Below are 27,788 nucleotides of genomic sequence, written 5' to 3' on the forward strand. Positions count from 1 at the left end.
TGGATCTACGGGGGTATTACTTGATGTCCCGTGATTGGAGGCCTGGTGAGATTTCTTCGACGCGCCATGACGTCACCCAGAATCCCCATTGCCATTTCGTATACATCAACTTCCTTGATCTACATACTGCAATAAATTGTTAATACTATGCTGGTGATGGCAAATTATACCAAGCTCCCAATTCTCCCGTCTGTTTCTGGCTTAGCGTAGTTTGCAATGCCAATTGACAATGACCGTTTTCTACGTCATCAAGCATGTCTAACTAGAGAGACAGAACGAGCATGAATGAGCAATAAAGATATGAGTGGTGGCAGATGAAGCTCAAATTTTACAGAGAATATCCATCGTCACAGAACTCATGCTGTGCATTTTAAGCCCTCAAACACGCTTACTGAGGCCTAGTTTGAACAGGAAGGTCACTTACGTTGCTCCTCTCTCGGCTCTCCATTCAATCGCAAACCTGAGTGCTGCGCGACCGAAAGCCCACCCGACGCCCGACCATTTGAAGCAGTTCCCGGCACCCAATCGCCTGTTCAATATTAGGTCAACGGCTGCTGCTATGTCGTCAGTCGCCCAATTTCTCAACACCTCCGGCGAGGCCGATCCGGTATGGGTTCACCAAGTTCCATACTCCAAACACCCTGAGTTTTCTCCCCTCAAAGAAAACATTGAAACCAATGTCTGCATCGTCGGAGCCGGAATCGCTGGAGTCTCCATTGCTTACGAACTCGTCAATCGCGGATTCAATGTCACATTGCTCGAAGCAAGAAAAGTACTTTCTGGAGAGTCTGGGCGTACCAGCGGCCATTTGGCCAACGCTCTAGATGACGGCTACACCGAAATAGCCAAGAAGCACGGCAAGGAAAATGCGCGGATCGCCGCCGAAAGCCATACCTGGGCCTTGAACCGGGTGGAAGAAATAGCTAGGAACCTCAACATCGAATGTGAATTCCGCTACCTCCCAGGGTACGAAATTTCCCAATACAATGTGGACCATCCAGGTTATCAAAAGGAGATCGATTCCTTGAGAGAGGAGGTCAAAATGGCAAAGGATCTTGGTCTATCAGTGAGCTTCCACGATGACTTGAGAGTCCAGGGTTGGGACAGCGGCCCGGACCAGCGAGGCGGTGCTGTTTTTGAAAACCAAGCAACTTTCCACCCAACAAAGTACCTCGTCGGGGTTCTCGAGTGGCTGAGAAACCAGCCCAACTTCAACTGTTTCACCGATACCCGAGCCGTGTCACTCACCGAAGAAGGATTCGAGGTCTTGGGTTTCGGGAACGAACGAGTCACTATCCAAACAGAGAATGGTCAAAAAGTCACCGCGAATCAAGCCGTCCACGCAACATGTGTTCCTTTGCAGAAGCTCGCTGTCATTGCCCAGATGGAATACAATCGTACCTACTGTATCGCAATCCGCGTCCCTAAAGGATATGTCCAGGACTGTCTACTTTACGATCAGGCCGAGCAGTACAAGTATGTTCGTCTTACCGAGTGTGACGATAAGGACGACTACCTCGTCGTTGGCGGCTGCGACCACAAGGTCGGCCAAGAAGATACCGGCGGTCGCTTCACGGAGTTGGAACAATGGGTACGCGCCCGGTTCACTAGAGCAGGGTCCGTGGACTACGAATGGAGCGGCCAGATATTCGAGCCCGTTGATTACATGGCGTACATTGGAAAAAATCAAGGCACGAAACACTCGTACATTGTCACTGGTGATAGTGGCAATGGACTCACGCACGGCGTTCTGGCTGGAAAGCTTATCGCCGACGAAATTGGAGGGTTTACGAATCCGTGGAGTCAGCTTTACGACCCCCGTCGCATGGCCAGCTTGGCAAAATCGCTTCCATCGATGCTCAGCCATGATCTTGAGATAAATTCGCAGTACAAGCGCTTTCTACAAACTGATATCACGGATATTGAAGATCTGGTGCCCGGCACAGGCGGTGTCTTGAATAAAGGCTTTTCTCAGCCGATCGCAGTCTACAAAGACGAAGATGGAGAGGTACACGAGAGCAGTGCGCTTTGTCCTCACATGAAGGGCGTTGTTTGTTGGAATAATACCGAGAAGAGCTGGGACTGTCCTGTCCATGGGAGTCGGTTCAGCAAGGATGGAGTTTGTGTAGAGGGACCAGCTAATGGTAACTTGGAGCCTTTGAAGAAGAGAAAGCAACAACCAGTCTAAGGGGTCGCCTAGGAGAGGTTCAAGCTTGTATGCAGATTTACGTGGAGCCGACATTGAAGAAACAATGTAATGTACCCCAAGTGTGCGATATTCAGGCAGTCGAGCCCAAAATCCATTAGTAAAGGCACATACTGGTCTGCCACGCATACCTTAACTTGCTTCCCCCTAGTAAACCCTGGCATTGTCCCTGATCTTTCGGGCGAGCAAAAGTCCATTCACGACGTATGCCAATCCCTCGCTCAGTAGTGCATTCATCCGCCTCTCGAGGCTTAGTATATTTAACGCGGATACTACCTCTAATGTAGAACCTATCGCTGATTAATCTAGGGGTAATAGTTACCTAGGTAGAATTCACGATCTATAATAAGGTTATATCGACATACCGCTGGTTATACCCCTTTGGGCCATCAAGAATGGCCATCAATGTGTAAAGTCGTGGTAAACTTTAACCATGAAATTGGGATCCTTTAGATTTGGCTTCAGGTCCTGAATGAAGACCTGACAACGGAGGTTGTTTTGGACTGCCTTCATAAAGAATTGAGAATCATGTTAGGGGGTAAAGCTGTGTCCCGTTGATGAGTCTCACATGCTTCAACCTTGCAAGTTCGAAGTAAAGAGCTGATTCTTCACTTCCATCAAGTCGTTAGTCTCCACTTGCTGGGGAGTTATGGTAAGGGTGGTATCGGGTACCTTTGCGTTTTGGTCGCTCAACATGGGGGTGGCAAGTTCTTGTCCAGTGTCATTAGTGCTGATATTCATGGGTGACCCCGTGATGATCTGCGACTATCAAATGACATAACGTCAGAAAGCCCGCTGGCACTTTCCCATCGGGATCTCATGGAGCAGTGGGACAAGTCTGCAACCGTCTCTTTTCCATAGAATTCTAGCAGTGAGATAATGACTGTTGGCAGATGAAGACACTCACGGAGGGTACAATTATTTGCAGCACTCGACCATTAGCAGCAAGCACAGGCTAAGGACCACTGGAAACCCGATCCAGGGAGGAAAACGATTTGGCAGGAGCCAAACGGACCATTTCCTTTCTGACAAGGCTCACAAGCCTTCTCGCAGGAGCCTTATGGCCGATGAGCTGACCCAACGCTGCACGAGCGTTAATGATCGTTGATACCTTGGGATCCTTGTTGGCACGCCAGTCCACATCGCTGCGTTTCGGATCCACACGGAACCACAACTGGTCCGTGACGATGCCAAAAAGGTGAGAGAGAACCGGGAGTCCAGTGGCATCCAAACCGGCTCTTAAACGGGACAGTTAGCTTCCACGCGGACACAATCGGGACGAACAAAACATGCAAAGGTCAACTTGGGCCTGAGAACAGGCCGTTGCGGCGGCAGGGGCCAACATCAGGTGAGACCAGGTCCCGTCACCCCCATGTTGCTCAACGGCGGGGGCGCACCAGCAGCACCTGCTCCCGCAACAGGGGCCACAGGCTGCGTGTGCGTTGAGTTCCTTTCTGGAATTGGCATTAAACGCCCAATATATGAGCGTGTGTCTGCCACTTGTGCCTTCATCATGCGCTTCTCCACGATCGTCAAGTGGTCGGCTTCGACTCATTTGTCCCTTGCATTATCGAACCACACCAAGGCGCAGTTATGTAGTGGTGTGGGAATTTTTACGGTAAAGCTGATGAATCCACTGCTGAAAGCTCTGGCACTATGGCGGGCCGAAACATCTCTCTGAGCATGTGAAGGTCGTTGGCTGAGAGAATCTGCGCGGATTGAGAAAAGCATTGATGGGATCTGGTTGTACTCAGGTAGAGTCGTCCGTGCTTCTAGACAGCTAAGAGAAAGTGGATTTTTCGGGTCCGATCTGGATCAGGACGGCGAAGTAAGTACCACCTAGGTTGACTTCTCCTCGGACTCTTTCAGGACTCAGGCAACGTCGACCGCGCCTAGAGAAGGATGGTGAGACCGAGTTAAAACTTCTCGTTGAGTGGCGTTACGTTTGGTTCCACGGCACCATATCCTTCTCCCCTCTCCCCTACCCCTTGCCTTTTCCTTTCAAGACCGGCAGAAGGTTGCCGTCTGTGGCCAGCTGGAGCGGCAGGCGGTGCACTGACGGCGGGGCAACAATCTCCAGAATCCACGTTCCGGAGAAGGAGGCGAGGCGTCGGTGATCAGCAAGTACACCATCCTCAACGCCAAATAGGTGCGAAATTTCCTTGGCAGTCATCGACTTGGGTACTAGATGGGCAGCTTTCACGGACTTGTCGGGAAGTATTTGATGAAGGATATGGCACCACGAAAAGCCAGGTTCACATTTTTGGTTGACACCATAGTAATTGTAAACTCTTTTTTTGGAATGCGGGCTGGTCAGACTTAAGGTCGGTGATGAGGAGAAGGTCCGGGCAATCGACTTGGCCGGGTTGCATGAGGCTTTGGATTGTTGAATGCACGATAGCAGTTGGAATATTCGCAGTAGACTTGGATTGGGGGGGGGGAAGGGCGTACTACAAGGCAGAGTGACATGAAGGAGAAATGGAAATGAAAATGCTCCAGGAAGGAGCACCTGACATCTCTTGCATCTGATATAGTAGTGTATATAGTAAACGTCGTATAGATTGCGTCCAGCCTAGGATCTTTCAAGGATTACGCCCAAGTACGTACATATTTACGTATGTAGGCACGCAATCGAAGAATCCCTTCCTTGCTTTCATTTATCTCTTGCTCCTCTCTCACCCCTCTCTCACTTCTTCACTTCTCTTCCACTCCACTATTACTTTATACCTTATTCATTACCTCGGTACTACACACCACATCCAGGGATCGTTACCTTACTGACCTGTTCCTCAATATTCTAAGCCATGGCGAAGCGAATAATGCGGTACGACAGCCATAAACAAACGAAGCTAAAGTCGACGCGCAACAAGGTCGACGATGACGATGACGGTGGCCAACATGCATCACCAGCCGACCTAAAGATCGTGTTGACTTTATACAGGTTATAGAAAAGCAGCTTAAGGCTGCACAGAAGAAGGTCGAGAAAGAGGAGGAGAACCAGAAGGGCATCCATATAGAGCTCCATTGGAGCCCAGGGCACAGCGACATGGCGACATTCCAGGGAACGAGGCTGCTCATGACATGTCCAGGAGCGCGCAGTCGCACCTTGACGTGTCTGGTCCTCCTAGGTCAAAAGGGTTCGCGGGAAATAGCGAAGGCAGGCCAACCTAGGACACTTTCGACACCACCGACCACCTGGACCTATTCAACTTTGAAGACGCCGAAATCGTGGTCTACGCAAGCTACGTGGGCGTCGCCTTCGATAGTGACGGCAATTTGATCCAGCCAACCAACGGAGTGAAACTAGCGGACGAGAATGCAACTAAGCCAATGAGTTAATGACCTGGAAGGACCACAGCGAAAGACCTCGGGATACCCGGCCGATTTCGACGGCACCGAACAATCACGCTATCAGAATTCCCGAAGACTCAGATGAGTATTCGTCGGTTTCTGAGACCTCCTATTGTTGACGGCGGTCCTTTGGCGCCTCGATGCGATATGAGTTCACAATATACAAAAAATTGCATCCTCTAGGAAGAGGGAGGATCGGCTAGTGGAGACTTATCCATCCGTAAACTGTTTGCACAAATACAAAAAATAGTCGTGCCCGGGATCGAACCGGGAACCTTCTCGGTGTGAGCGAGACGCCATGACCATTAGGCCACACGACTAGTTATGGGATTTGAATGCTACTTTTGCTTTTATGAGACTAACTGCTCACGGTCCGTGGTCTTGGGCAACAGATGTCTGCTATGCCTTGATGCTGGCGACCCACGAGCGCAGAAGGCTCTTTCTGCCTCCAAAAGCTTCGGGATCTTCAAATTCATGGTGTTAAATAGGCTAACTATCTAGGTAACTAACTCGTCACGTAGTTGGGTTACTTAAAGCCTGGAATTTGAATTTCCTTTGCTCCCTTTCTAGTTCGCTGATAACTGTTAAAAGCTCGTAAAAGGAGCTTAATAATCAAGTCGCGTGGCCTAATGGTCATGGCGTCTCGCTCACACCGAGAAGGTTCCCGGTTCGATCCCGGGCGCGACTATTTTTTTGGTCATAGGTAACTGCTAGTCACCTCGGAGTGTACTTTCTCTATGTGTTCCATTGATAAAAAATCTACTCTATACATATGTACCAAAAAGACTACTGAGTAATCTATAGATAGTTAGGATGAAGCCCTATATAAGTAGCAGAATGTGGTATAAGCTCACCTCTTAAGTTCAACCCTAATAGCTATCCGAATGACAATAACAAAATGTACAAGTACGGAGTAGTAAGTCCGACATCCATTCCTTCATAGACCCATATTTGACTAGTTTACTTTGCCATGCAAATCCGCTGCAATACTGATATGTGAAGATTTGCCGTGAAAAAATATTAATAATCAAGTCGCGTGGCCTAATGGTCATGGCGTCTCGCTCACACCGAGAAGGTTCCCGGTTCGATCCCGGGCGCGACTATTTACTTTTTTTGTCATGTCTACCTGATAGTTATTGCCTAGGAGCATCTGTTCCTTCGAAAATCTACTCCATGCTTAAAAAGACTGATACATCTAGATAGCATTTAGCATAAGCCTAGGGCTACCCCCTGACAGCCATCCGAATGCATTAACAAAATGGTTGAGTACATAGTCCATTCCTGCCTAAACCTCTATTTCGTCTGCTTTCCTCTTCTGTCCGAGTAACTTCCGCGCCTCAATGAGGCATGCGACTCTGGTGGCGATACTGAGGCCCTTCTTGAAATAGATATCTGGTCTTCGGGGATATTCGGTGATGTTAAATCCTGGAACGTCACGAAATCCCCTCCATAATTTGCTGAGCTTGCAGTTGTAGATTGTTGTCCACTTAGAATCGGTTGGTTTCCAAATTGTCGTGGTGTTGCACGGTTCGCATTTTATCTCTGGTAAGAGAAATCTCGGGACCTGGTGGCCAGTCCATCTAGCTGGCACTGTTTTGGTCTCATGACAGGTTCTTCCGTGAGTACCCTTGCATGCCACTTCAAGGTCCCTGGGATAGTCTCCAAGCTCGCTTGGCTGAAGAATAAACCAGTAACCCCACTGTTCAAGTGCCTTATCAAAACGATATTTCTCCAAGTCCCTTCGATTAGCAGGTAGACACCTGATCCGCTCGTACAAGGGGCGAAGTTCCGCCCAATGTGCGGTGCAGTCTGGTCTGCCACAACTGCTGGAAAGTCGCCACATTACGTACCGTTCCGGTGAGAACTTTGCCCAGTATGCATATGGATCGTCAAGGTATGGCCTCTGACATGAACCACATTTTCGCGGAACAATGTTGTTCGGTGATGCCCGAAGAATGAGCAAATCATCCACACTCGGTCTTCTCGAGCGAGCAATCATCCAGCCGTAAGCGGCCAGAACGGAAATTGCGAGAACGAGCACATTTAGCTCTTTCGGATTACCCTTGCACCTTTCCAAGAGCCAAAAAGCAGTCTCAAGTCCATCCCTAGAAGATATTGGGGACTTGTCGAATCTGAGGCCGTCTTGGGCTTGTAGAAACTCAACTAAAGGGTGCGGCAAGTCCTCGAAGTCATAGCATTCCGACTCCGTCTCTTGGTGATAGCAAGTGAGTACCTTTTGGAACAGGCAGATATTATGGAGGTTGATTTCCGATGCTCGAATGACTTCACTGATTGGAGAAGCGAAAGCTAGGCTCAATTGCCCTAATTCACACCAGTATTCTGCTATTTCCTGTAGGCGAACGTTCCTCTGTCCCGCTAATAAGTATGAGTCTGTAAAAATTTGCTAGGAATTCTTCATACCAAGGTTTCATCATTGGTCTCACACCTGAGACGAGGGAGATCTAAAGTTTGGCCTGATTTTGGCAATTTTTCAAGCTCGAATACCTGTGTAGCTGCTGATAGATCTTCACTTGTAGCATGGAGATATTGCAAGCCCCGACGTGCAGGTTTGAGTCGTGTTTGGTAGGAGGGAAACTCGGAATTTGGGAATGCTGTTTTGAGTTGGGCTAATGCTTGGCCTTTCCAGATATCTCTCTGATTCTTCACCTCACGTGTCAAGCGAAGGTTTGCAATCAGTCGAGGGTCCAGCTGATAGAAGTTAGGTGTAATTTGAATACCACCTAAGCGAGCCGCAAGTTCTAGCGCTCGATCCTGTGGGAGACCAAAACGATGTCGCCAATTCTGACCCCTCTCTCCATTGCTTTGCACATACATGAATTGTTGGGGATGCGAAACGAATATGATGAAGCGCTGAAAAACATTGGCTTTCATTTCCAGATACAGGACCAAGCCTGCGTAACTTCCCCAGAGTGGTAGGGGCACGAGGTTAATACCGGGATACTGCTTCATTCGTGATCGTACGTTGGCACCCCAGCAAATTTCGACAACGGCCTTCATCGCTGACCGTAGGCCAAACACAAACGCCTCATGTATCTCCGAGATCTCCTCAGAGTATACATTGGCGCAGTATTTGCTGTCGTCCCGTCGAGCGAAATGATCCAACAACAAGCAATTGTTTTCCGCCGAGAATCCAGCTTTGTGGATCTGGGAAATAGAAGCGTTCGATAGGTCTTGCGTTTCTTGATAGCAGGGGTCGCCGACACTGAACGTTGGATTGAAAAGATGACAGGCAACAGATGCTCCGAGCGGGTCACCAGGCGGTCCACTTGGTCGTACTAGGTGCTCCTTAGGTCGAGGGGCACCGTGTAGATCCCCACCAGGCACATTCTCTGTCAGCGAAGAGCTCAAACTCCTTGTCTAGATCCCAGGTAGCGGATTCCGTCTGGCCTAGCTTCTGTTTAGTATTTGCAAGTCCTTGCCCTTTTGAGGCCAAACACACACCTTGAGCTTCTATTGATTCTTGAACCCGTCCAGCCTCAAAATCTCTTATGCCACGAAGAAGCTGTTGAATACGTATCAACTCCTCTCCTGAGAAGTATTGCTCCGGGTCCTCTAACCATAGGTCGTGGAAGAGACGAAGTCTTTGCTCGGCCTGCATGATGGAGCGAGCCTTTCATGTGGTGTTTAATCTGGAGTTTTAGGCTGGCCAAATACGACATTTCACCTTCATCACTAGATAATACTAGCAGCAAATTCTGTCGGCAGGAAATGCCGTTCCTGATTCGTTTATGGCCACATCTCACACCTCTGACCATCAGTACTGGAAAGTATGGATCCTAGTCTCTGCCAAGGTTACGAAGCCGGGGATCGATGGTATTCAAGCTTGGCGTTTGTGTATTCGGAGCCCGTCACTGAGCGGGTAAGGTATCTCCGGCCGTGTCAGTTTTGCTTCCTTTTTCCTCGATTTGATGGTATCGACTCAACCTGTGGCTCCTTCGGGTGTTCGATGAGCAAATTATAAGCTGATGAGAGCTGTCCGGATCGTTGTCTTAGCTTGAGGCCTCTCGCTCTTTTTCGGGCGAATTTGAAATTTGAAAATGACGCTGTTTGACCGCCCGGGCACTCCAACAAAACTAGTGAAATTCATTGTTTAAACGTTCCCTTCAAAATAATATACGTATGTAGGAAGTGAAGATGAGGGATATATATCTCTGCAATAGTTTCCTGAGGGAATCTGTGTACAGTGGCACCGGACCTCGGGATCCATGGATGGTCACTGATCCGATTATCTAAAGTTGACCCGCACCTGTCCCCAGCGGATACTCCAGCTTCATTATTTTCCCTTTCCCTCTTATTTACCGCATTTTAAACGGACTATAGTAATGGAAGATGCAGCCGAGCCCCTGTTCTCGACACACCCGACTGACGCTGACTGCATCCCGACCGTAATGGAGATCCCCAAGGTCTCAAGCTCGGATGTCTCGAGCTCGGAGGAGCATACACCTAGCGATACAGCAGAGCTGCCTCATCTGGTCATCCGGTTAATTCAATGCCAACAATGCTCCCGCCCTTGCGAAGTCCGCTCCGCCTACCATGCGGGAATTCAGTCTGTCGGGAATGCTTACCTGCCCTTCGGCCGCGTAAGGGTATTACTTACCCCGTGGCGGAGGGGAGGGACCAGGAATTTACGTGCTTTTGGAAAGGAAGTAAGGCGTGTGTTGGGGATCATTGTGATGGAGACTGCGGCGGTGATGTGCTGCTTGGGAAATTGGTTGGTCTTTTTGGGGAAATACTGGGGTCAGAGGCAAACAAGGCAAACAACGTGCCTCAAGATTTGTCTCAGGATGACGGGCCATTACTGCGATGGAAAACCGATGGGCGGAATCAAAATGCAAGTGCACAGTTGCAGCGACATGGGTGGCTGGGGGGGAATCTATAACCTGGCACTGGAAGGCCGGTTCCCCTCTGATGCATGTGAGGTTATCTATGGAGATTCTACTACCCCAGCCGGAAGCATTGAATCGCAGGATCTCATTGACTTTCAAACACTGCGAGACAGACTCCGCGCCGAGTTAGACTGCCAGGTTTGCTATTCACTCGTCTTGGATCCGATGACCACGCCTTGTGGCCACACCTTCTGCCGAAAATGTGTCGCGCGGGTTTTAGACCATACCGATCTGTGCCCCATTTGTCGCCGAAAGCTAGGAATGCCTAATGATCTACAGTCAGAACCCATAAATCAGACTGTGACGCGGCTGGTTGACTACCTTTTCCCCGACCAAATCTCACTCAGGCGGGAGACAAGCGCCCAGGATGAAACAGGCCCTGATTACGAGAAGAACTTGCCACTTTTCGTGTGCACCCTATCATTCCCGACAATGCCGACTTTCCTCCATGTCTTCGAGCCCAGGTACCGACTTATGATTCGCCGTGTTCTCGCAAGTGGAAATGGAAAGTTTGGTATGGTCATGTACAACCGGCAACGCCGGGCACTGCCAGGTCAACGGGAAGACGTACCATTCGTGCAATACGGAACCCTCTTGATGATCGAGCGATATGAGTTGCTTCCTGATGGCCGCAGCCTTGTGGTGGCTACAGGCGTGTCGCGGTTCAGGATACTCGACTCGGGAATGCGGGATGGCTATTTTGTTGCCAGAACAGAGCGCGTAGACGATATCTCGCTCGCAGAGGAGGAGCGGCTCGAGTCGATGGAAACCTCAACGGATGGCGTAAATGCTCTGCCAGAAGAGAATGAATCTGATCCCCCATTAGACTCAGTGTCGACGCAACAGTTACTCCTCTTGGCAAGAGATTTCATCAGCAACCAGCGCAGATCTGGGGCTCCTTGGCTGCACCCACGCGTTATGCTAGCATATGGTCCCATCCCCACAGATGCAGCGCTCTTCCCTGGTGGTTTGCAAGCATTTTGCCCATCTCCGAAGAAGAAAAATATCCTATACTCGCTGCCACAAGTGTTCGAGAGAGACTGAAGATCTCGGCGAAATGGGCGAGACAACTCGAAGCTCGAGACTGGTAAGATCAACATATTTTCGCTGAGTTCGATACTATTCTGACATTCTCGATTAGGTCTACTCGCTCATCACTTCACTCTGTCTTATGACTATCCGTCCCTCTCCTTATCTTCTGCATCATCCCTCTATTACTGAGGCCCTTGTCAGGAGCATTCACCTCGATATCGCCGAATGTATTCACTTCGTTGACACCGTTTTCTTTCTCGATCTCGGTCTCATTTGGTGGCCCCGGACTTTCGTTGCCCAGTATTAGCTCGCAGATACCCAACGAGCCTGATCAAACCCGCGAAATTGGCCAACAAGAGCAGAAAGATGACACGTACGTCTCTCAAGGATTTGTGATTGGCGCCTTCCTGGTGATTTTCTTCGCCCAGGTTGGGGTTAATTTTCTGCATGCTCTTCGAACCGGAAGACGCAGACGACGGTTTCTGGAAACGCAGTTTCCACAGCCCTTACCCCAGCGGGGTCAGGAGCAAGATCGTGGCTTGAATCGAGGGCCTGGTATCAATACAAATGCTACAGAAGACAGTGCACGAGATGAGACGGAGGGACGCCCCGCTACAGGAAATGGTGTCGGATAGTGGGATCCGACACATCTGCCCAGGTGATACCCAAATTTACCCCCGATTTGGTACTGTATGTCATCGCTACCACACAAGAAATATACCCCCTTTTTACGAAGCTTCACGACATTTCTTTTTTCTCGTTCATTATAATCTGCCACTTAATCCCAGCTTGTTGTATATAGAAGCCTAAATTGGGGCTCCACATATTGATATCCATATCTTCTTGCAACTCGAGATTCGGACTGTTCAAGAAGCCTTTGGACATGGACCCATGTTATACAACATGCATTTAAGGCTCTCACAGCATCTCTATCTAATACCTGCGGAGCTAGGAACGTAGTCTTAGATGCTACAGCCTATCTCCAGTGATTCTTACCCGTTCCATCCTTCAACATTATGCACCAAGCGCCACGGATTAGCAACAATGAGCACATGTGCAGTAATCGGGTATACATGTACTCCATATTCTGGTCGATCTTCAATATTCTTGGCATGAGTATTGTACATGTATTTCTCCACTCACTGTACGTGTAATTTTCAGACGTCAGATGGCGGGACAGCCCGTATGGTATTCCATGGTTGATTGGTATTGGTGCCGTGGAAATATAAAATCTACTTTTAGCCCCCATGCGGCTTACGGCCCCCATCTGAAAAATTTCGGGGGTTCCGCCCTTGGAACCTGCTGTATTCTTCTTCTGATTATTATTTTGCGGACATGAGAATCAGCCGCCCTTGGTTGCAGATACAGCGTCTGCTCAAAGAACCAGCCGCAAAGGTTCTTCTCGTGGCAGGTTTTGTGTACCTGCTCACATTTCAACTCTGTCGAATTCACTTCTGGCGAGATCCTCACTCCGCTTTCTTCGATATCCGCAATGTTTTCGAGTGGAAGTATAGTCTGGTACGAGAACATGAAGCGAATCATTTCATTTCCTTTTACAGTGCGCCGTCGGGGGATGATCCTCGTGCTGTTTTGAACGAAGGTACACCTTTGATATGCGCGACTCTAGCTACTGTGAAGCGCAGCAGAGACGACTATTTTGCAGCGGCCGTGGGATCAATGCTAAGCAATCTCGATCATCGGGAGCGTCGTGCGCTTTATCTGTCGGTATTGTTCGCAAATACTGATCCAACCCAACATCCTAGCTGGGGCCAAAAATGGCTGGAACGGGTAGTGGATTCGGTATCGACTTATAATGTCTCCGCAGAAGAGTTTCGCTATCTCCAAAAACTAGAAGAGGAGCGTAACTTTTATGAGAAAGGAGTCTAGTACGTTTCGAGTCTGAGCCGCTATATAACATTTTATCTAACCGCAAGGCTACTAGTGACTATATCTACCTCCTTAACCAATGCCTTGAAACGGGTGCCTCGTATATATTAGTCCTTGAGGATGATGTTATTTTCGCAGATGGATGGCTGGTTAAAACCCTAAACGGCCTTTATACACTGTCACATGGCCCGACTGCTCGCAACGGATCATGGATATATCTCCGCCTCTTCTTTACCGAAACATCTCTTGCGTGGTCCATCTCAGACTTTTGGTATCGAAATATGCTATTAGCTTTTGGTTTGGTTATTGGATCTGGATATGCTCTTTTGTCAGCTGTTCGGCGATATTGGCCTTCCACTCGTGGTTTCTTAAACAATTGGACTGTCGCCGCTATATGTCTGGTGGTAGCTCCTGCTTTTACAGGATTGGTATACATGATTGGGAAATATTCACTTTTCCCACTACAAGGTGTGGTGGAAATGAATGGCTATGGATGTTGTACCCAAGGGTTAGTATTCCCTCGTGAGCAAGTCCCAGCTTTGGTGGCCCGCCTACAAGAAAAGAAAAGCGGACAAACGGACAGTTTGATTGAGGAGTATGCCATCGACAGCGGCTTGACGAGGTTGGCACTTGCGCCCCAGCAGCTTCAACATGTCGGGCTGCAATCAAGCCGCGACAACCTCGAAATCAATACCCAGAGCACCTGGGCCTTCTGGTTTGAGGAGAATGATGCCTCGGAGCTGAATATTGAGCACGAACGGCTCGTGGCTGCGAGTGATGATGATTGGCACTTGGCTTGAAATGTATTATTTGTATATCGCTTCGGGAACCCCGATTTCAGACAAGAGCCACTCTTCTGCTCTTGATAATTCTATGTCACTTGAATAAAGAGAAAGTCCAGTACAAAATCCCGGAATGTCACCAGGACGAATCGTTAATGTGCCATGAGAGCCAACTATCTTTTTGTATTCTTCACCGGATGTAAGAACATCGGAGGCAAGCAAAGGCGATGCCCGTCCTTTCCGTGTTTATTAGCAAATATCACCGGGAAAGTCAAGGGGTCAACAAAACCGCTCACCTTCTCCGAATCATCATAACCTAGCCAGGCTCGATAGATCTTTTCGGGGAATTCCGACCCAAACATGTATGACATTTTCATCAGAATATCATTGTGCCGGTTCCAGCTCCAGATACTATCCCACCCTGCGCTGATTTTACCAGGCTTGCCCGAATTAGCTCGGAGATTAAGCTCAACGGGATTTGTATCGTGCGCATGGTAAATGGGCTGAGGAACCTGAACTGCTTTCAACCCATAATAAAGAGCCCAGGACGTGGGGGACATTTCAGATGCTAACCCCAAACCTTTCTCAGTCTTGTCCGCATGCATGAGGCGGAGCAATCGGGCTGAGACACGAGACATTGCCACAACGGATGCCCGGCGCGGAGTCCGTTGCTTCTGGCGGAAATTATACACCCGGGTCCTGAAGGGCCAATCGGTGTGTCGAGGGTCAAATTGAGGCAGCCAGGTGATCACGTCGGCTTCCTCGCCCACGCCCCAGGTCCAAGAATCATCGTCCAGGTCTGAGCGTAGTGGCTCGGGTGCCTCATTCCCAACCTCGATACCTTTTGCTGGCTGTGGGCCCCAGATACTGTCAAGGTTCGTCATGCTCTGGTCTACCTGGTCGATAAAATTGTCCCAGCTCCCGTGCACAGCGGGGATGTAGAAGTAAGAGTTGCGCTCCCATAGATTCTTGCGAGGCTGTTGCTTTGCAAACTCTGCTGCCTGCTGGAGAAAGTTATAGAAATGTCCTGTATAACGTGAATCCATCTCAAACTGCCAGAAAAAGTCGTATTGCGGATTCACCCGTGAGAAAATCTGCATTGGCTGAAAGTATTGAAGTATGGCTCTGGAAAACATTAGCGTTTCGAAATTTGACTGAAGCTGATGAAACCTTACTCATGAATATCGATCTTTGGATACCAATCCTTTAGTATCTCTGAGTTGAAAAACACTGCCAGATCCTGGAGCTCCCGCGGGAGAGAGCTTTTCAGACTGTCCAAGCCCGCCTTGTCCGCTGGATGAGGCACTTCAACGTCTTTCGTATCAACCAAGATGATCACCTCGTATTCTGCGCCGGATAAGAGCGATAGCTCCATTATAATTGACCGGACATAATAGAGATCATCTTCCGTGTATTCCATGCCGAGCCATGTGCGCAGGACTACCGCCGTCCGTGGTTTGAAAAAAGCAGAGGTCTTGTTTCGATCTGTCTCTGTCTTCTCTCCGCTCCAGCGATGCTCGTCTGTTTCTTTGTCGTGCTCCTTGTGCAGAGTCCGCGTCTTTTCCCCGATTTTCGAAGGCTGATATCGGTCTGCATTGCGCTGCAAGCAGTCTTGTTGCAAAGTGGCCCAATTCACATCCTGCCACTGCACTTTTTCGCCTTCATCTGCATAGCCGTACGCCGCATACCGAGAATATCGGTCGGCGCAGACACTCCGATCAAGATTCCACGCCTCGTATGATCCAAAAATTGGCGCTGGAAAATCTAGCATGCTATCAGCGTTCGCTGAACTACAATATGCCATAGGCTTGTCGATCTCATACCTGACTGATTCCAACGAAACGCTTTCATAGCTGTTTCCGCATCTCTACGATCCAGGTCTAAACCATTTGGGCCAGCACACTGCTGGTAAGTTCCCCTCCACATGTTGTTCCATGCAGCGCTGCTATATTCAGGATATGGATCATAAGGTGTAGAGAGTGGCTCGTGCGAAGTTTCCAAAACTAGCTCACCGAGGCTATCCCCATCACCAGCAGGGCCAGATCCTAAAAAAAAGGCATTTCTTTTACTACAAGGGGATAAGCATGTTAGCGACTAGGAAATCACCATACCAAGCCATATTAGCCTAGGTGGTCAAATAATATACCTTGAAGGATGGACTGTTTGGCCGCCTCGTATTGCAGTAGCTTCTCTTGACCGAGGTACAAGCATGAAAATTGTAAATACAAGGCTAAGCGCAATCGCAAAGAGACTGCGCTTTAGAGAAGTCCTCAATAAATGTCTGCATTTCAGCACAAGGTTGTCAATGAGGCGCATTGTCGAGGGACGACCATGTGGGTTTCAAGGAGTGATTTAAACCGTGTTTGTGTTCATGATCGTTGATAGTGATGCGTTACTGGGGTGTATGTACCTAGGTACATGTAGTGAGGAAGGAAAAGGAGAATGCGCAAACACAAATAAATCATGGCTGAACCATGGCTGAACCATGGACAGATCTTATTGGCTCCTGAGATCGGGAGCCTCCAAAGTTCCAAGGTTCTTCCGCGGGCGGGTAGAAAGTTAGTCATCCGCCACGTTGTCCACGGACCGCCTTGGGGCCGTGGCCCATGGATGGATATGTCCACGGATACATACTCGATACATACGGCTGTAATTTGAAAAATGCCAGCCCTGCGGGTGCCCAACCTTAACGGCGCCTTACCCGATATAGTTCTATGTAAACAGGCATATCTCTTATAACAGAGTACAAGACACAGGAACTTGATAAGCTATGTATCTCAACAAATTTCGAAATTTCTTTACCGTAGAACATCTTGTATGTAAAAGAAGAGTGCAAAAGAGAGAACTGGGGGGTTGGCAGGGTATTGGGGACTGCACGGACCTCAACTCAAGCCTACCTAGGTACATAAGTACGGAGTAAGTACTACGTACTCTGTTTTCGCATGACTACTCCTTAGGTACTAGTGTGACTCTACCTAGGTAAAGTACGGAGCAGTACGGAGTAGTAATCGCGTTTAACAGACCTGGCCCAGGTGGAACACTGTCTCTCTCTTAACACAGAGTACGGAGTACATATGTACTCTGTTTGGACAGTTGGGAAGGATGTTCGTGCGGATCGTCTGTAATTAATGATTCTAAACTCACAAATTTGACCCCTTTCCTTGCTAATTAATATAACCTCCCGAGGTCGCTTATTTTTTTTTTTTTTTTCCCCAATGAGATCGTACTATTATCTAAATGGGCTCGCTTATATTGAGACCAATTTAATTTTACCGGTTGAGGGAAGGTTCTACTCTGTACGGATCACTAGTGGTAAGTTGCCTTCGTGGAAATATTTTTCAATTGTAGATTTCGTTGAGGCTACCCAACAACTGGCTACTGAGGGAGAATCAATAAGAGAAATTTGCTCTATTGGATTATAAAGGAAAGGCCTTTTATAAGGCCACAATCTAGCAAATAGTCAAACAAGCAAACGCTTGATCAATCTAAGTGAAATTTCACCAGCGTTCATTCACCGCGTTTAAAGAGATTCAACCCCACTTTATACTTTATGAGAACAGAAACCGGACGTTGTCCAAGAAGTCAATCAAAACAATAATATACACAATGATGAACCTAAGAGCCCACTCGCTCCTTCACGGCATCATGTTCTGCACGCAAAGCTTCTGCATTGTTCATCTCAAACTCAAAATTCCAAAGCTTCTCTACAACTGTCAAATCCGCCTTAGACTTGATCTTGACATGTGAGGAAATATCGTCAGCACCTTTAGAGCTCTTCCGCCCAACATGCTGTACAAGGCTTGGCGTCACTGCCCAGCGAATCTCATTTCTCGCATTTGCATATTCCTCAGTGAGCATATCAACGTATCCAATACGCTTAGATGTATATAGCCCAACAAGCTCCGGTATCCGTGACTTGGGGAAGACAAAGGCCTGTGAACAACACCCAAATTTGGGCATTTGGTGTACGCCGTTCGGTCGAGGGAGCATCGTCACTCGGCCCATGGCAAAAAAGAGCCCAATCAATAATGGTGTGAATATACCACTCAAAAGAATTATCGTCATATTCGGTAAGAGGGGGCGGGCATGGGCGTTGAATCTTCGGAAGACCAGGAGAACGCAGACCACGAGGCAAACGACAAGAATGGAATAGAGAAGGTAGGTAAGCCATTCTTCAGCGTTCCAGCCAAAATATTCTTCGGTGTAAAAAAGACGCAGGTACAGCCCTAGGTAAGGAAAAATCTACTATTAGTAAAGGCGAAAGGTACCTAGGTAATTCCAGGCAAAACTCACAATTTGCCGCTCCCATTTCTCGGGTCTGTTCCTCGGCAGAAGACAAAGCAGTTTGGGTGCGGTGATACCATCCATCTAAAGCAACGAGATCATCTTCAAGCATAATAACGTATGGCGTGTCAATCTTTGCACACGCCTTCAAGAGATACGTGTAGTCAAAAAGAGCCTTCTCACGCCCCGCTATTTTAGCCTCATCTGTTTCTAGGGAGCGTATATGACCAACGTCAACTTCGGAGGCATTGTATAGCAACACCTGGTCCGCTAGCTTGTATAACCACGGCTCTGCATAAGCGGGGTGCTGCGACGGATCCGTGTGCGCGATGAATAGAATCAAGTGGATGTCTGCTCTTTCCTCCTCGCTCAGGCCCTCGAGGAATGTGCCTACAGTAGCTTGGAAATATCTGGCACCCTTTCGTGCAATGGTGGCAATCCCCAAGCAAAATTTAGGCTGCCGTGGACCTCTTGGTGTCTGCGGCTCTGTGGCATTGTTCGCTGTATCGATGAAAGAAGATGCTTGCTCAAGCCTGATTGCGGAATAGATAGGATTATAAGCTTTCGTGGGATCGAAAAATATTGAGGTTGGATCGCGGGAAGACTGTCTGCGCGCGACCACAATAAGTAAAACATAGAAGAAAAGAAAGAAAAGAAAAGTCCGAAGCGTCTGGACCGAGGTAAGTGCTGAAAGTCCCGAAGTGGGAACTAGCCGGTTCAAAAGCATCCTGAGAGACGAGAATAAGAGCAAGATTCAGATTCGGCAGAAGATGTTTCCTACCTACATAACCTCCAGGGCTATTAAAAAAATTTTTAATAAACATAGTGTGGTAAGATTCCCTTGGACAGAAAAGCCCGCAAATTGATAGATTCCACTACCTGGCCCCAATGTCCGTATACGTACTCCGCACACGGTCCAAATACACGGGTTGGCCCGCAGGGTTCAAGTTCTGTATAAATCTCTAGAATTTATATCAAAACTTCTTCAACTTGTATTTCTTAACATTACATAGATAGGTAACTGTATTTTCAGAACATACAGTATGTAAATCATACTTTATATTAGATTGTGAGCTTCCAAGGTTGGCTCTTCGCAATTATAAATACACTCGCGGAGTACTTGCATCATTACTACCCTAGCCCACTATTCCTTAACAGAACAAAAGTCCATAGATCTCAACAAACTTCGGTCCTCGGCGTATCGGAAAGATTACGGAGAAAAAGGAGGGAAAAACAGGGGGGCCAAGCGATATGCAGGGATCAATACGGAGTACAAGCAATTCTGATCTAAACCCTTGCCCCACCCATCACCTGGTGGGGTGTTGGATGTACACTTGTACAATAAGACGTGGTAATAAACGAGACACGGTGAAACTAAAATCCACTCGATATAAATATATAGTTTATATGGAACACACACTTTGTACTCGGTCTGGGATAGTTTTCCGGATGAACTGAATCCTTCCAGGACTACGGACTATGGATCTCATATCATGTGGACCATAGCATCAAAACGCCAACCCTTTTCTCCCGGCAGATTCCTCGCTACTCACTATTATGCCCATCCTGCCTGTTAAGGAATATCACATTTGGGCATATCATGGCGTGTTGTGACTAGGATAAGTACTGTTTGCATTTAATCACTTCAGGTAAGTTGTTATTTGGACACATCCAGGGCTGCCATGTAGGATTGACATAGATGTACAGTGAGTACTCCGTATTGAATTGCTGATTTGTATTAAACAGGTGTTTCTTTTAATTCAGCATGATAATAATGAGATTTTTCTGTGACTACGAACTCCCTTAATTGGCCCTCTCCCGTACTCCATATATATTTGTAATAGCGAAGTTGAGTTCGCCAATTTTGAGCAATTAGCATGCTTTCATGACCGATACGCGCCTCTTAGAAGCTCAGTCCTCCGGTCAAAACGCCGCTCTCCGAGAGTAGCGGCGGGCCTATCCCTTCCTCCTAGGGTAAAACCAGTCAATTATGAAGATTCCACAAGGAAATATGAGCCAATTTTTATAGATAAGCCGTAAGGTCAACAATAATACTTGTTCAAGAGCATATATCTGCATGCAAATCATAGAGATCTATCTACAGCATGAAATATGGGGGTCTTGGTTTTACAAATACCAGGGTTTAACGCACATTTTCCCGTGTCCCAATTGTTTCAGTCAAAAGTAGGTTCCACTTTACGGAGTATGTACGAAATAGCCAACATTAGCTCAATACTGGGACTTTATGAGGCTTGGTAGTATGGCCCCGGAGAACCCCTCTTACAAGCACGAGCTTCCATAAACGACTGCGGAGACTCAACCTTCATCAACCAAAGCACTGGTGGTTCTCCCCTCGTGGCTGACTGCCAGCATCTTGCCAGAAACATTGCTGGCGGCGGCACCTGGAAAGTCACTTTCACCGACAGCCAGCATCAGCTGGCTCAGTATGGCACCTGCGCTTTTGGTATTGAAGGCGACAATCCCATGAATACCGCCTATGTTGGTAATCAGGATATTATCGACGTCATCAATACTTCCATTGCCAAGTTCCAGTGGGAAGGCAAAATTGGTACGAAGGGTACGATGGCTTGTCAGAGCCAGAAGGGGATTATGGGTACTCCCCTCATGACTTGGGGCACTATCACAACTGAGCCCCAGTTATAACCATTCGTCTGAAGATGGGACAATAGGTTAGTTTATCTTAGCATTCATTGCATTATGTTTATACAGAAGTGGATGCTAAAATTATCTTTTAGGGGTTTTATAGTTTGCCTTTCAGGCGACGCCATGCTCGCTGTGTAATTACTTCCTGGATCTGTCTGTACTGGACTGGCTAATTTGTTTCCATCATTTGTCTATACCAACCTGTATCTTATCCATAGATTGTCGAAACGTGGTTATTATATAGGAGATCAGGTCGTGTCCAAAGATACCCACCAAGTCTTGTGAGAATCGACTCCCAGGTCAGACTCACATCAACCCTGCCAAATGGCTTCTTTGTGCCCCCATAGGTTGGTCACCTGCAAAGCCACAGGATATAACATTGAACATCCGGACACAAGGTGGAGACCTTTGAAATTAGGTAAATACATTTCGTTTCTGGGGGGGGTTTGTTCAAAGATTGGGAATGTAACCTGCGATTTAGCGAGGTCTAGGTTCAGATTTGTGACCATGGTGGGTTCACCCGGGGACGGGTCCACGGGTCTATATAAAAGCTTATGTAATCTCGTGTGGTTGTCCGCGTCGTCTTCTTCGACCGAATCTTACACAGCCAACAGCGCGCCATGAGCTCAATGAGACTAGACAAACTGATATTTACAGGTTGACTCTATACATAAACTTATTTGACACCTGTCAAAAGGCCAAGCAGCTCCAGCGCAGCCATGACGTCGCTCTCATTGTCGCTAGGCCCGCCAGCCTTAGTCCGGCTCCACGACGCCTTAATATGCCTGTCCAAATTCAGCGAAACAGTCGCCATCGAAGCAGAGCCTGACCTCGTAAGTTATCTTACATTTGGGGTGATCAGTCCAGTCCAAGTTCTCGAAGCCAGCATGAAATATTCTGGCTAACTGTGCCCCAGCTCCGCCTCAGCGCCCTCAATTCCACCAAGACGGGGTTTGCCTCCTTCGCGTTCGAAAGGGGGAATTCTTTGAGGCATATTCTTTCAACTCCAGCAACGGCAGGAGTGGCAGTGTTTTGCTGGAACGGTTTTTCTGCCAGATCTATAACAAAGTGAGTGTGTAGACATTTTCCCCCGCTTGAATTTGTGTCCTATAGCAGGTTTACAGTGATTATCTTCCTTGATTTATGCTGATATCGAATCCAGGCACTTCTCTCCATATTCCGCGGGAGAATTGACAGGAACAAGGACACAGCCGTGGAACGCTGTGACATGGAATTGCATGAAGATCTGCAGCAAGCTGAGTGTAGACTAACAGTGAAGATGATTTGTGGACTAGGTAAGATACCCTTGCATCGAACTGTCTTTACTGGCTTAGACTGCATATATCTGAACTATATCTAGGCGTGATCAAATCATACAAGTTGACCTACGAACCAGCGGTTGTGCAGCATGCCGTCTTCGATAAGTCCAAAGCTACCAGCATGTGGACTGCTGATCCACGGTTCCTCAAACAGCTCATTGAGCACTTTAGCTTATCTGCCGAGCAGCTGGACATGTACTCTGATTCCGGCAGAGCGGTGTTCACAAGCTTCACAACAAAAATCACCGATGGCAAGGGTATGTCAAGTTCTCCATCGAGTCTCCAGGTCTGGTTAACTGACACTCAAACAGAAGTACTAAAACACCCAGTTCACACGTCCGTGGCAGCAGACAAGCGCGACTTCCAAGAGTACTTAGTCGAAGAGAACATGCACGTCGCGATCAACCTGAAAGACTTCAAAGCCGTAGTTGCGCATGCCGAAACGGCAACCGCCACCGTAACAGCACGGTACACCCGACCCTGCAAGCCTCTGCAACTGGAGTACCGATTCGAAGGCGCCAGCGCAGAATTCACAGTCATGACCCGCGGCCAGGCAGATAGTGAAGACGTCCCCACGTCAACACGCGGGACAATCCCACGGCAAACGCCCGCGCCTGTCTCAATCTCAGCGATCAGGCAGCGCGATACTCGCCCATCGGTGACACCAAGTACTCAGATGCCCCCGCCGCCACCGAGAAGCAGATCGATCCGTCCTCTTAATGGGTCATCTACGCAGGAGAATCTGAGCCAGAAACTTAGCGCAGATCGACCGGTGGCGTCTGGTCTTTCGATGGAATTCGATAGCCTTTTCGTGCCTGCTGATGACGACCGGCAATGGGATGAGATGAATGAAGAAGAGGAACCACAGGATATTCTTGGGTGGGATGCGTCGGGAACGCAGGTATGTGGCTTTTCTTTTTCGCTTCTGGTGGTTATATATGGGTGGCTAACCAAACGCACAGGACGCATTCGGGGCATCTATTCGCGATGCGGAGCCTTCCTTCTCGAAACACAATGGTTCTCATGCCGAAGAGGCAGACGATGAGATGGGTCTTCCGCCGACACAGCGTTTGTCTCAAGTATGTATATTCCGGTTCTTGCGAGACTTTCATACATGTGTGCTGATAGTTGATAGGTTCGCCAATACGGTCTTTTCGACTGAGCAAACACCCCCTGCCAGGAGCAGTGCAGTTGTCAGCAACTTTCGGCGCTCTCAGATCCCAAAGTCAATCATGTCACAATCATCCAGCTAGTCGCACACCCCGCTCCAACCCCGACAACCTTTCCATCCGCGCCCACAGCTTCAGGGAGCGAAACCACATTATATGTACCCGATACATTCCCTGAGAATCTGTATCAGGCCCACAGTTTCCATGCTCGCCCCATCCAAACGCCGCCACTCGGCCATCTTGCAGAAGAGCAAGGGCATGTTCACTGCCAACAGCGAGTTTAGCAGGAGTCGGAAGATCCGGCGGTGGAAGTTGGCCTCGATCATTGCGTCCCCAGGCAATAATGGAGCCACCGACAAAATCAGAATCAGGGTCTGTCTGTGCATCTGATCGAGATCCGGTGCTTAACGCTTCATTCGATATCGACGGTTCCACCCGTCCCAGCCCAGGCGCAGCATGTACATAGACCCCATGCCAACTAGCCGCAATACCAGTACAGCCATAAGGAATAGTACCTCTGCACCCTCCACATTCCTCTCGCCCATCATTCTGTAAATGATCTCCATATCCACCTAGATCTCCATCATCCCCCGCGCGCAAAGATAAACTCTCCGGGATATTCAATACCCCACCGATTCCCCTATCCCCGAGAACAACAAACCGCCCCTGTCCCGAGACAACCGTAAACTCCCTGCCGCAAGCAACAGCCTCCGCAAAGAAAGACACACGAATTCGAACAGGAGAATAAGCAATCTTAGCATCTCGATTCTCCCTCCCGAGCTGACCCTTCCGCGCCGCGCCCCAGCCATAGACATGTCCATTCGAAAGCACAGCAGCCGAATGAGCCATTCCGCTCGCAAGCGCTGTGATTCTCAAATCCGTTGGCGGGAAGGAGGGGATACATGTCCCCGGGACGGGGGCAGTGGTATTTTGACCTAGACCCAGTTCACCTTTAGGCGAGGATCCGAAGACAAAGACACGATCTTCCGTGTCGGGAGTGTCTCCATGGTCGACATTATTGCTGCTTCGTGGCACGGAAGCTACAGCAATCGTGCCCTCCCACGTGGCGGAGACGTGTTTGAACTTTGATACCTCTGTATCGGATGCTGCGTCTGAGATGATCATTCGACGAAAGCGCAGGATGTTTCTGTTGTTGTCGGACTCTTGCTCTTTTGGGGGTTTGGTTGCCCTGTGCGGCCCGCACCGTCCGTCTGCATTGCAGCCGGCGGCGTAGATGGAGCCGCTGGTTGTTAGGAGGAGGGTGTGGTTTCCACCTGCTGCGATTGTGGTGGTTCCAGATTCATCTGCCAGCCTGGTGTTTTGAATGGTGGTCATTTGGGGTCCTTGTGATGTCTCTGTCTGTTCGAAGAGACATTGTGTTGGTGTGGGGACGTCTTCCTCGTGGCCAATGCCTAGTTGGCCTGATCCGTTTGAGCCGAAGGCGAAGAGTCTCATGATTCTTATTTTTTTCTTGGGATTCTATGTTTGAGGAATCATCGGATTTGACGAAGTGTGCGATTCATATCCATTATTCCATCGATGCCCGCGTGCCCAGAAAGTATTGTGTTAGTCAGCATTTCTGCCTCAGGCTAGCCGCAAAATCTATATGTAGTCTCTTCTACGAGCCGCAAATTGGATGAATGGTCTTCAAGAATAACATTTGTAACAATATGTGGTATCAATATATCAATATGCATGGATCGAGGGGCCCGCTTCATGCGTCAAGCAAAAAGCTGATTCATATAGCGAGCATGAAGATTTTCAAGAAGCGACTTGGTGTATATGCAAAATTGGCTTTTTAAAAGCGAAAAAAAAGGGGAATTATTCATAGCCAGGCTAGCTTTAAAAAAATTGTTTCATGGTCTCATCACAGGCAATAACCTGAGGACCGAGCAAACCAACCGCTTACTGCTTCTCATTGCTGTAAGCATCCTCAGACTCGCTCTCTGCAGGGGAGGCAAGGTGAAAGTATCCTGCTTGGAAGACACATTCTTCTCCATGCCCTTGAACATAGGGCTAGTGCGGTGGAAGTATGTGTGCACGTGGCCCTCGAGAAGTGAGTCATCGGTGTCAACGGCATCGGCAGAATCCTTTTCAGCGGCCTTGGCAGCCATAGCGGTCTCCCACTCGACGCGGTACTCCTCGACCTTCTGTTGGTAGTCGAGTTCGGCATCGTAGTAACGGGACTTGCGCAGGACGTAGCGCTCATACCATGACAGGTGCTTGGGGTGCACGGCAGGACCGTGGTAGTCTTGCTCGCGACCCTGGCGGAGGTATTGCCATCGGCGCTCTTGCTCCTTCAGGTCAAGGCCAGTGGTGTCGGGAAGGAAGAAGGCGGTGATCACAGCACCAGCCAGGCCAAACCAAGGCACAACATAGAACTTGGTCTGGGTATCGATGTAGTTGTACAGGACGGCGGCCAGAAGCGCACCAGCCTTACCCCAGGCAGCGGACATACCGTGAGCGGAGGCACGAATGGGTGTGGGGAAAACCTCGGCAGCAACCAGGAAGGAGACCGAATTGGGACCGAACTGGTTGAAGAAAGAGCTCAGGAAGTACATAGTCTGGAAGGACTTGATGTTCTCAGGGCGGCGGTAGTATTCGAAGTTGAAAGCAGGGACGATGAAGAGAATGAAGCAGAGCATGAAACCAATGATCTGCATCCATTTGCGACCGTATAGCTTGTTGTCGATCAAGAAAGAGGCCATATAGTATCCGCACAGAGAAACACCGACATTGACCAAGTTCCACAACCACGTGGGCATGACAGAGTGGGATTCGGGACTGATCACCTTGATGAACTCGCTTTGGAAGAGCTTGTTGCCGTAGAAGAAGACATCGTTGGCGAACCAACCGCCAGCAGTTGCGAACATGCGGAATCCGAAGTACTTGAAGGTCAGCTTCAGAGACTGGGCATCGTAACCAGTGACGGAGGCCTTCTTCTTGGCAACGGCAAGTTGCTTGCTAGCAGCCTTCATGTGGTAGGCACGGTAGTACACAAGCCACAAAGTACCGACGGCGGGAATCGCAAAGGAAACTCGGTAGGTCCACTGAACAGAGACGGTGGAGTAAGGGTTGTTACCACTGCCGTGGTGGAAGCAGAGAAGGAGAATGATAAGCAGAACCTGGTTGAAGAACTGACCCCAACCCTGCATCAGGAAGGCACTGGTGACCTTGCGGCCACGGTGCAGACGATCTTCTTTGGTGGAGATCTTTCCAGAGCCGACGGCATTTTCCATACCACTGGTGGCGGTCATGGGGTACTCACCACCAACACCGATACCGTAGATGAAGAGACACCAAGCATAACAGATGATCCAGCCATTTTGGGTCACACCCCAGGCGGCAGTCAACATGACAAGACCGAGAAGCATGATAACGGCGTCCTGAATCAAACCCCATCGACGGCCAAGCCTAGTCACTCGTTAGTATAGTCCTAGCTCTATTCCCACGGGTGGGACGATTGCAGCTTACCAGTCACCCAAGATTCCAACCAGTATCTGACCCACGATGATACCGATGATCTCGAGGTAGTCGATGGCGTATATCCACTGCTGACTGCAGGTTGTGGCGTGCTTCCAGCAATCGGGGAAGGCTGCTTGGAAGAGAGGCTTGATGTTGCCGATAGAGAAGAGCACGTAACCCTCCAGACCAAGACCAGCACCAGGGAGGACCATGTTGCGGAAGTAGTAAGAGACGGGCGAGAGAGGGTCCTCCTTCATCATCTTCCAGATATCACTCAGCTCTCTCCTTGCCTCCATGTTGTTGTAGGAGGTAACGAATGTGATCTTCTTCCACAGCGGGAGATCAGCCCAGTAGGTACCTTCGGGGGTGTAGCTGTCATCGGGGCGAATGAGGGAATCGAAGGCACCCTTCTCGTTCATATCCATATCCTCTAGCGGGTTATGGTCTCCCGACATGTCGGGCCCATGGGGGGCACGTGGACCGAAGTCGGTCATGGTGGGAGTGTTCACTGAAAGGTGTCGCGTGAGCAGGAACTTTGCCTGATAACCGGGTCAATTCCGGCGGAGAGGAGAGTCAAAGTGACCACAATAGTTGGGGAAGGTGAGACTTCAACCCAAGGAAGTGGCGGTTGACTTTCTTAAGTATGGGAAAAGGTAGAAGGTGGGAAGAAGAAGAAGGCAGAAGCGAGCAGTGAGGGAACCGGAGCGTGGAAGAACATGCAA

At 48.9% G+C, this 27,788-nt stretch overlaps 13 protein-coding genes across 13 annotated transcripts; 7 read left to right on the forward strand and 6 right to left on the reverse strand.

Moving 5' to 3' along the window:
• Positions 1-358: 358 nt before the first annotated feature.
• On the forward strand, positions 359-2,188 carry N7519_010035 (FAD-dependent oxidoreductase; the record flags this gene model as incomplete). Its single annotated transcript, XM_057296808.1, has 1 exon — positions 359-2,188. One exon carries the CDS (start codon positions 359-361, stop codon positions 2,186-2,188), a length of 1,830 nt encoding a protein of 609 aa, XP_057144690.1.
• Positions 2,189-3,161: 973 nt separating this feature from the next.
• Positions 3,162-4,379, reverse strand: N7519_010036 (uncharacterized protein; the record flags this gene model as incomplete). Its single annotated transcript, XM_057296809.1, has 2 exons — positions 3,162-3,444; positions 4,267-4,379. 2 exons carry the CDS (start codon positions 4,377-4,379, stop codon positions 3,162-3,164), a joined length of 396 nt encoding a protein of 131 aa, XP_057144691.1.
• Positions 4,380-5,010: 631 nt separating this feature from the next.
• N7519_010037 (uncharacterized protein) lies at positions 5,011-5,545 on the forward strand (the record flags this gene model as incomplete). The annotated part of the gene is made up of 3 exons (XM_057296810.1): positions 5,011-5,095; positions 5,155-5,343; positions 5,424-5,545. 3 exons carry the CDS (start codon positions 5,011-5,013, stop codon positions 5,543-5,545), a joined length of 396 nt encoding a protein of 131 aa, XP_057144692.1.
• Positions 5,546-6,842: 1,297 nt separating this feature from the next.
• N7519_010038 (uncharacterized protein) lies at positions 6,843-9,176 on the reverse strand (the record flags this gene model as incomplete). The annotated part of the gene is made up of 5 exons (XM_057296811.1): positions 6,843-7,014; positions 7,408-7,925; positions 7,979-8,853; positions 8,903-8,965; positions 9,020-9,176. 5 exons carry the CDS (start codon positions 9,174-9,176, stop codon positions 6,843-6,845), a joined length of 1,785 nt encoding a protein of 594 aa, XP_057144693.1.
• Positions 9,177-9,900: 724 nt separating this feature from the next.
• On the forward strand, positions 9,901-11,508 carry N7519_010039 (uncharacterized protein; the record flags this gene model as incomplete). The annotated part of the gene is made up of 1 exon (XM_057296812.1): positions 9,901-11,508. The coding sequence occupies one exon, from the start codon at positions 9,901-9,903 to the stop codon at positions 11,506-11,508; it is 1,608 nt and encodes a 535-aa protein (XP_057144694.1).
• A 13-nt stretch (positions 11,509-11,521) lies between these two features.
• N7519_010040 (uncharacterized protein) lies at positions 11,522-12,131 on the forward strand (the record flags this gene model as incomplete). The annotated part of the gene is made up of 2 exons (XM_057296813.1): positions 11,522-11,551; positions 11,811-12,131. 2 exons carry the CDS (start codon positions 11,522-11,524, stop codon positions 12,129-12,131), a joined length of 351 nt encoding a protein of 116 aa, XP_057144695.1.
• Positions 12,132-12,831: 700 nt separating this feature from the next.
• On the forward strand, positions 12,832-14,183 carry N7519_010041 (uncharacterized protein; the record flags this gene model as incomplete). Its single annotated transcript, XM_057296814.1, has 2 exons — positions 12,832-13,382; positions 13,439-14,183. The coding sequence occupies 2 exons, from the start codon at positions 12,832-12,834 to the stop codon at positions 14,181-14,183; spliced, it is 1,296 nt and encodes a 431-aa protein (XP_057144696.1).
• Positions 14,184-14,338: 155 nt separating this feature from the next.
• On the reverse strand, positions 14,339-16,481 carry N7519_010042 (DUF3405 domain-containing protein; the record flags this gene model as incomplete). Its single annotated transcript, XM_057296815.1, has 5 exons — positions 14,339-14,401; positions 14,462-15,290; positions 15,341-15,920; positions 15,989-16,233; positions 16,312-16,481. 5 exons carry the CDS (start codon positions 16,479-16,481, stop codon positions 14,339-14,341), a joined length of 1,887 nt encoding a protein of 628 aa, XP_057144697.1.
• A 1,299-nt stretch (positions 16,482-17,780) lies between these two features.
• N7519_010043 (uncharacterized protein) lies at positions 17,781-19,176 on the reverse strand (the record flags this gene model as incomplete). The annotated part of the gene is made up of 2 exons (XM_057296816.1): positions 17,781-18,391; positions 18,459-19,176. 2 exons carry the CDS (start codon positions 19,174-19,176, stop codon positions 17,781-17,783), a joined length of 1,329 nt encoding a protein of 442 aa, XP_057144698.1.
• Positions 19,177-20,694: 1,518 nt separating this feature from the next.
• Positions 20,695-21,113, forward strand: N7519_010044 (uncharacterized protein; the record flags this gene model as incomplete). Its single annotated transcript, XM_057296817.1, has 2 exons — positions 20,695-20,707; positions 20,737-21,113. The coding sequence occupies 2 exons, from the start codon at positions 20,695-20,697 to the stop codon at positions 21,111-21,113; spliced, it is 390 nt and encodes a 129-aa protein (XP_057144699.1).
• Positions 21,114-21,832: 719 nt separating this feature from the next.
• Positions 21,833-23,594, forward strand: N7519_010045 (uncharacterized protein; the record flags this gene model as incomplete). Its single annotated transcript, XM_057296818.1, has 7 exons — positions 21,833-21,946; positions 22,041-22,181; positions 22,276-22,408; positions 22,474-22,689; positions 22,744-23,333; positions 23,395-23,511; positions 23,568-23,594. 7 exons carry the CDS (start codon positions 21,833-21,835, stop codon positions 23,592-23,594), a joined length of 1,338 nt encoding a protein of 445 aa, XP_057144700.1.
• Positions 23,595-23,673: 79 nt separating this feature from the next.
• N7519_010046 (RCC1 domain-containing protein) lies at positions 23,674-25,056 on the reverse strand (the record flags this gene model as incomplete). Its single annotated transcript, XM_057296819.1, has 1 exon — positions 23,674-25,056. The coding sequence occupies one exon, from the start codon at positions 25,054-25,056 to the stop codon at positions 23,674-23,676; it is 1,383 nt and encodes a 460-aa protein (XP_057144701.1).
• A 401-nt stretch (positions 25,057-25,457) lies between these two features.
• On the reverse strand, positions 25,458-27,560 carry N7519_010047 (putative MFS phosphate transporter; the record flags this gene model as incomplete). The annotated part of the gene is made up of 2 exons (XM_057296820.1): positions 25,458-27,015; positions 27,076-27,560. The coding sequence occupies 2 exons, from the start codon at positions 27,558-27,560 to the stop codon at positions 25,458-25,460; spliced, it is 2,043 nt and encodes a 680-aa protein (XP_057144702.1).
• Between the last annotated feature and the right edge of the window lie 228 nt (positions 27,561-27,788).

Source organism: Penicillium mononematosum (assembly GCF_028829835.1).
Source record: "Penicillium mononematosum strain IBT 11891 chromosome Unknown utg000005l:1.0-9366267.0:1.0-9372171.0, whole genome shotgun sequence".
In the NCBI taxonomy this organism is placed as follows: Eukaryota; Fungi; Ascomycota; class Eurotiomycetes; order Eurotiales; family Aspergillaceae; genus Penicillium; species Penicillium mononematosum.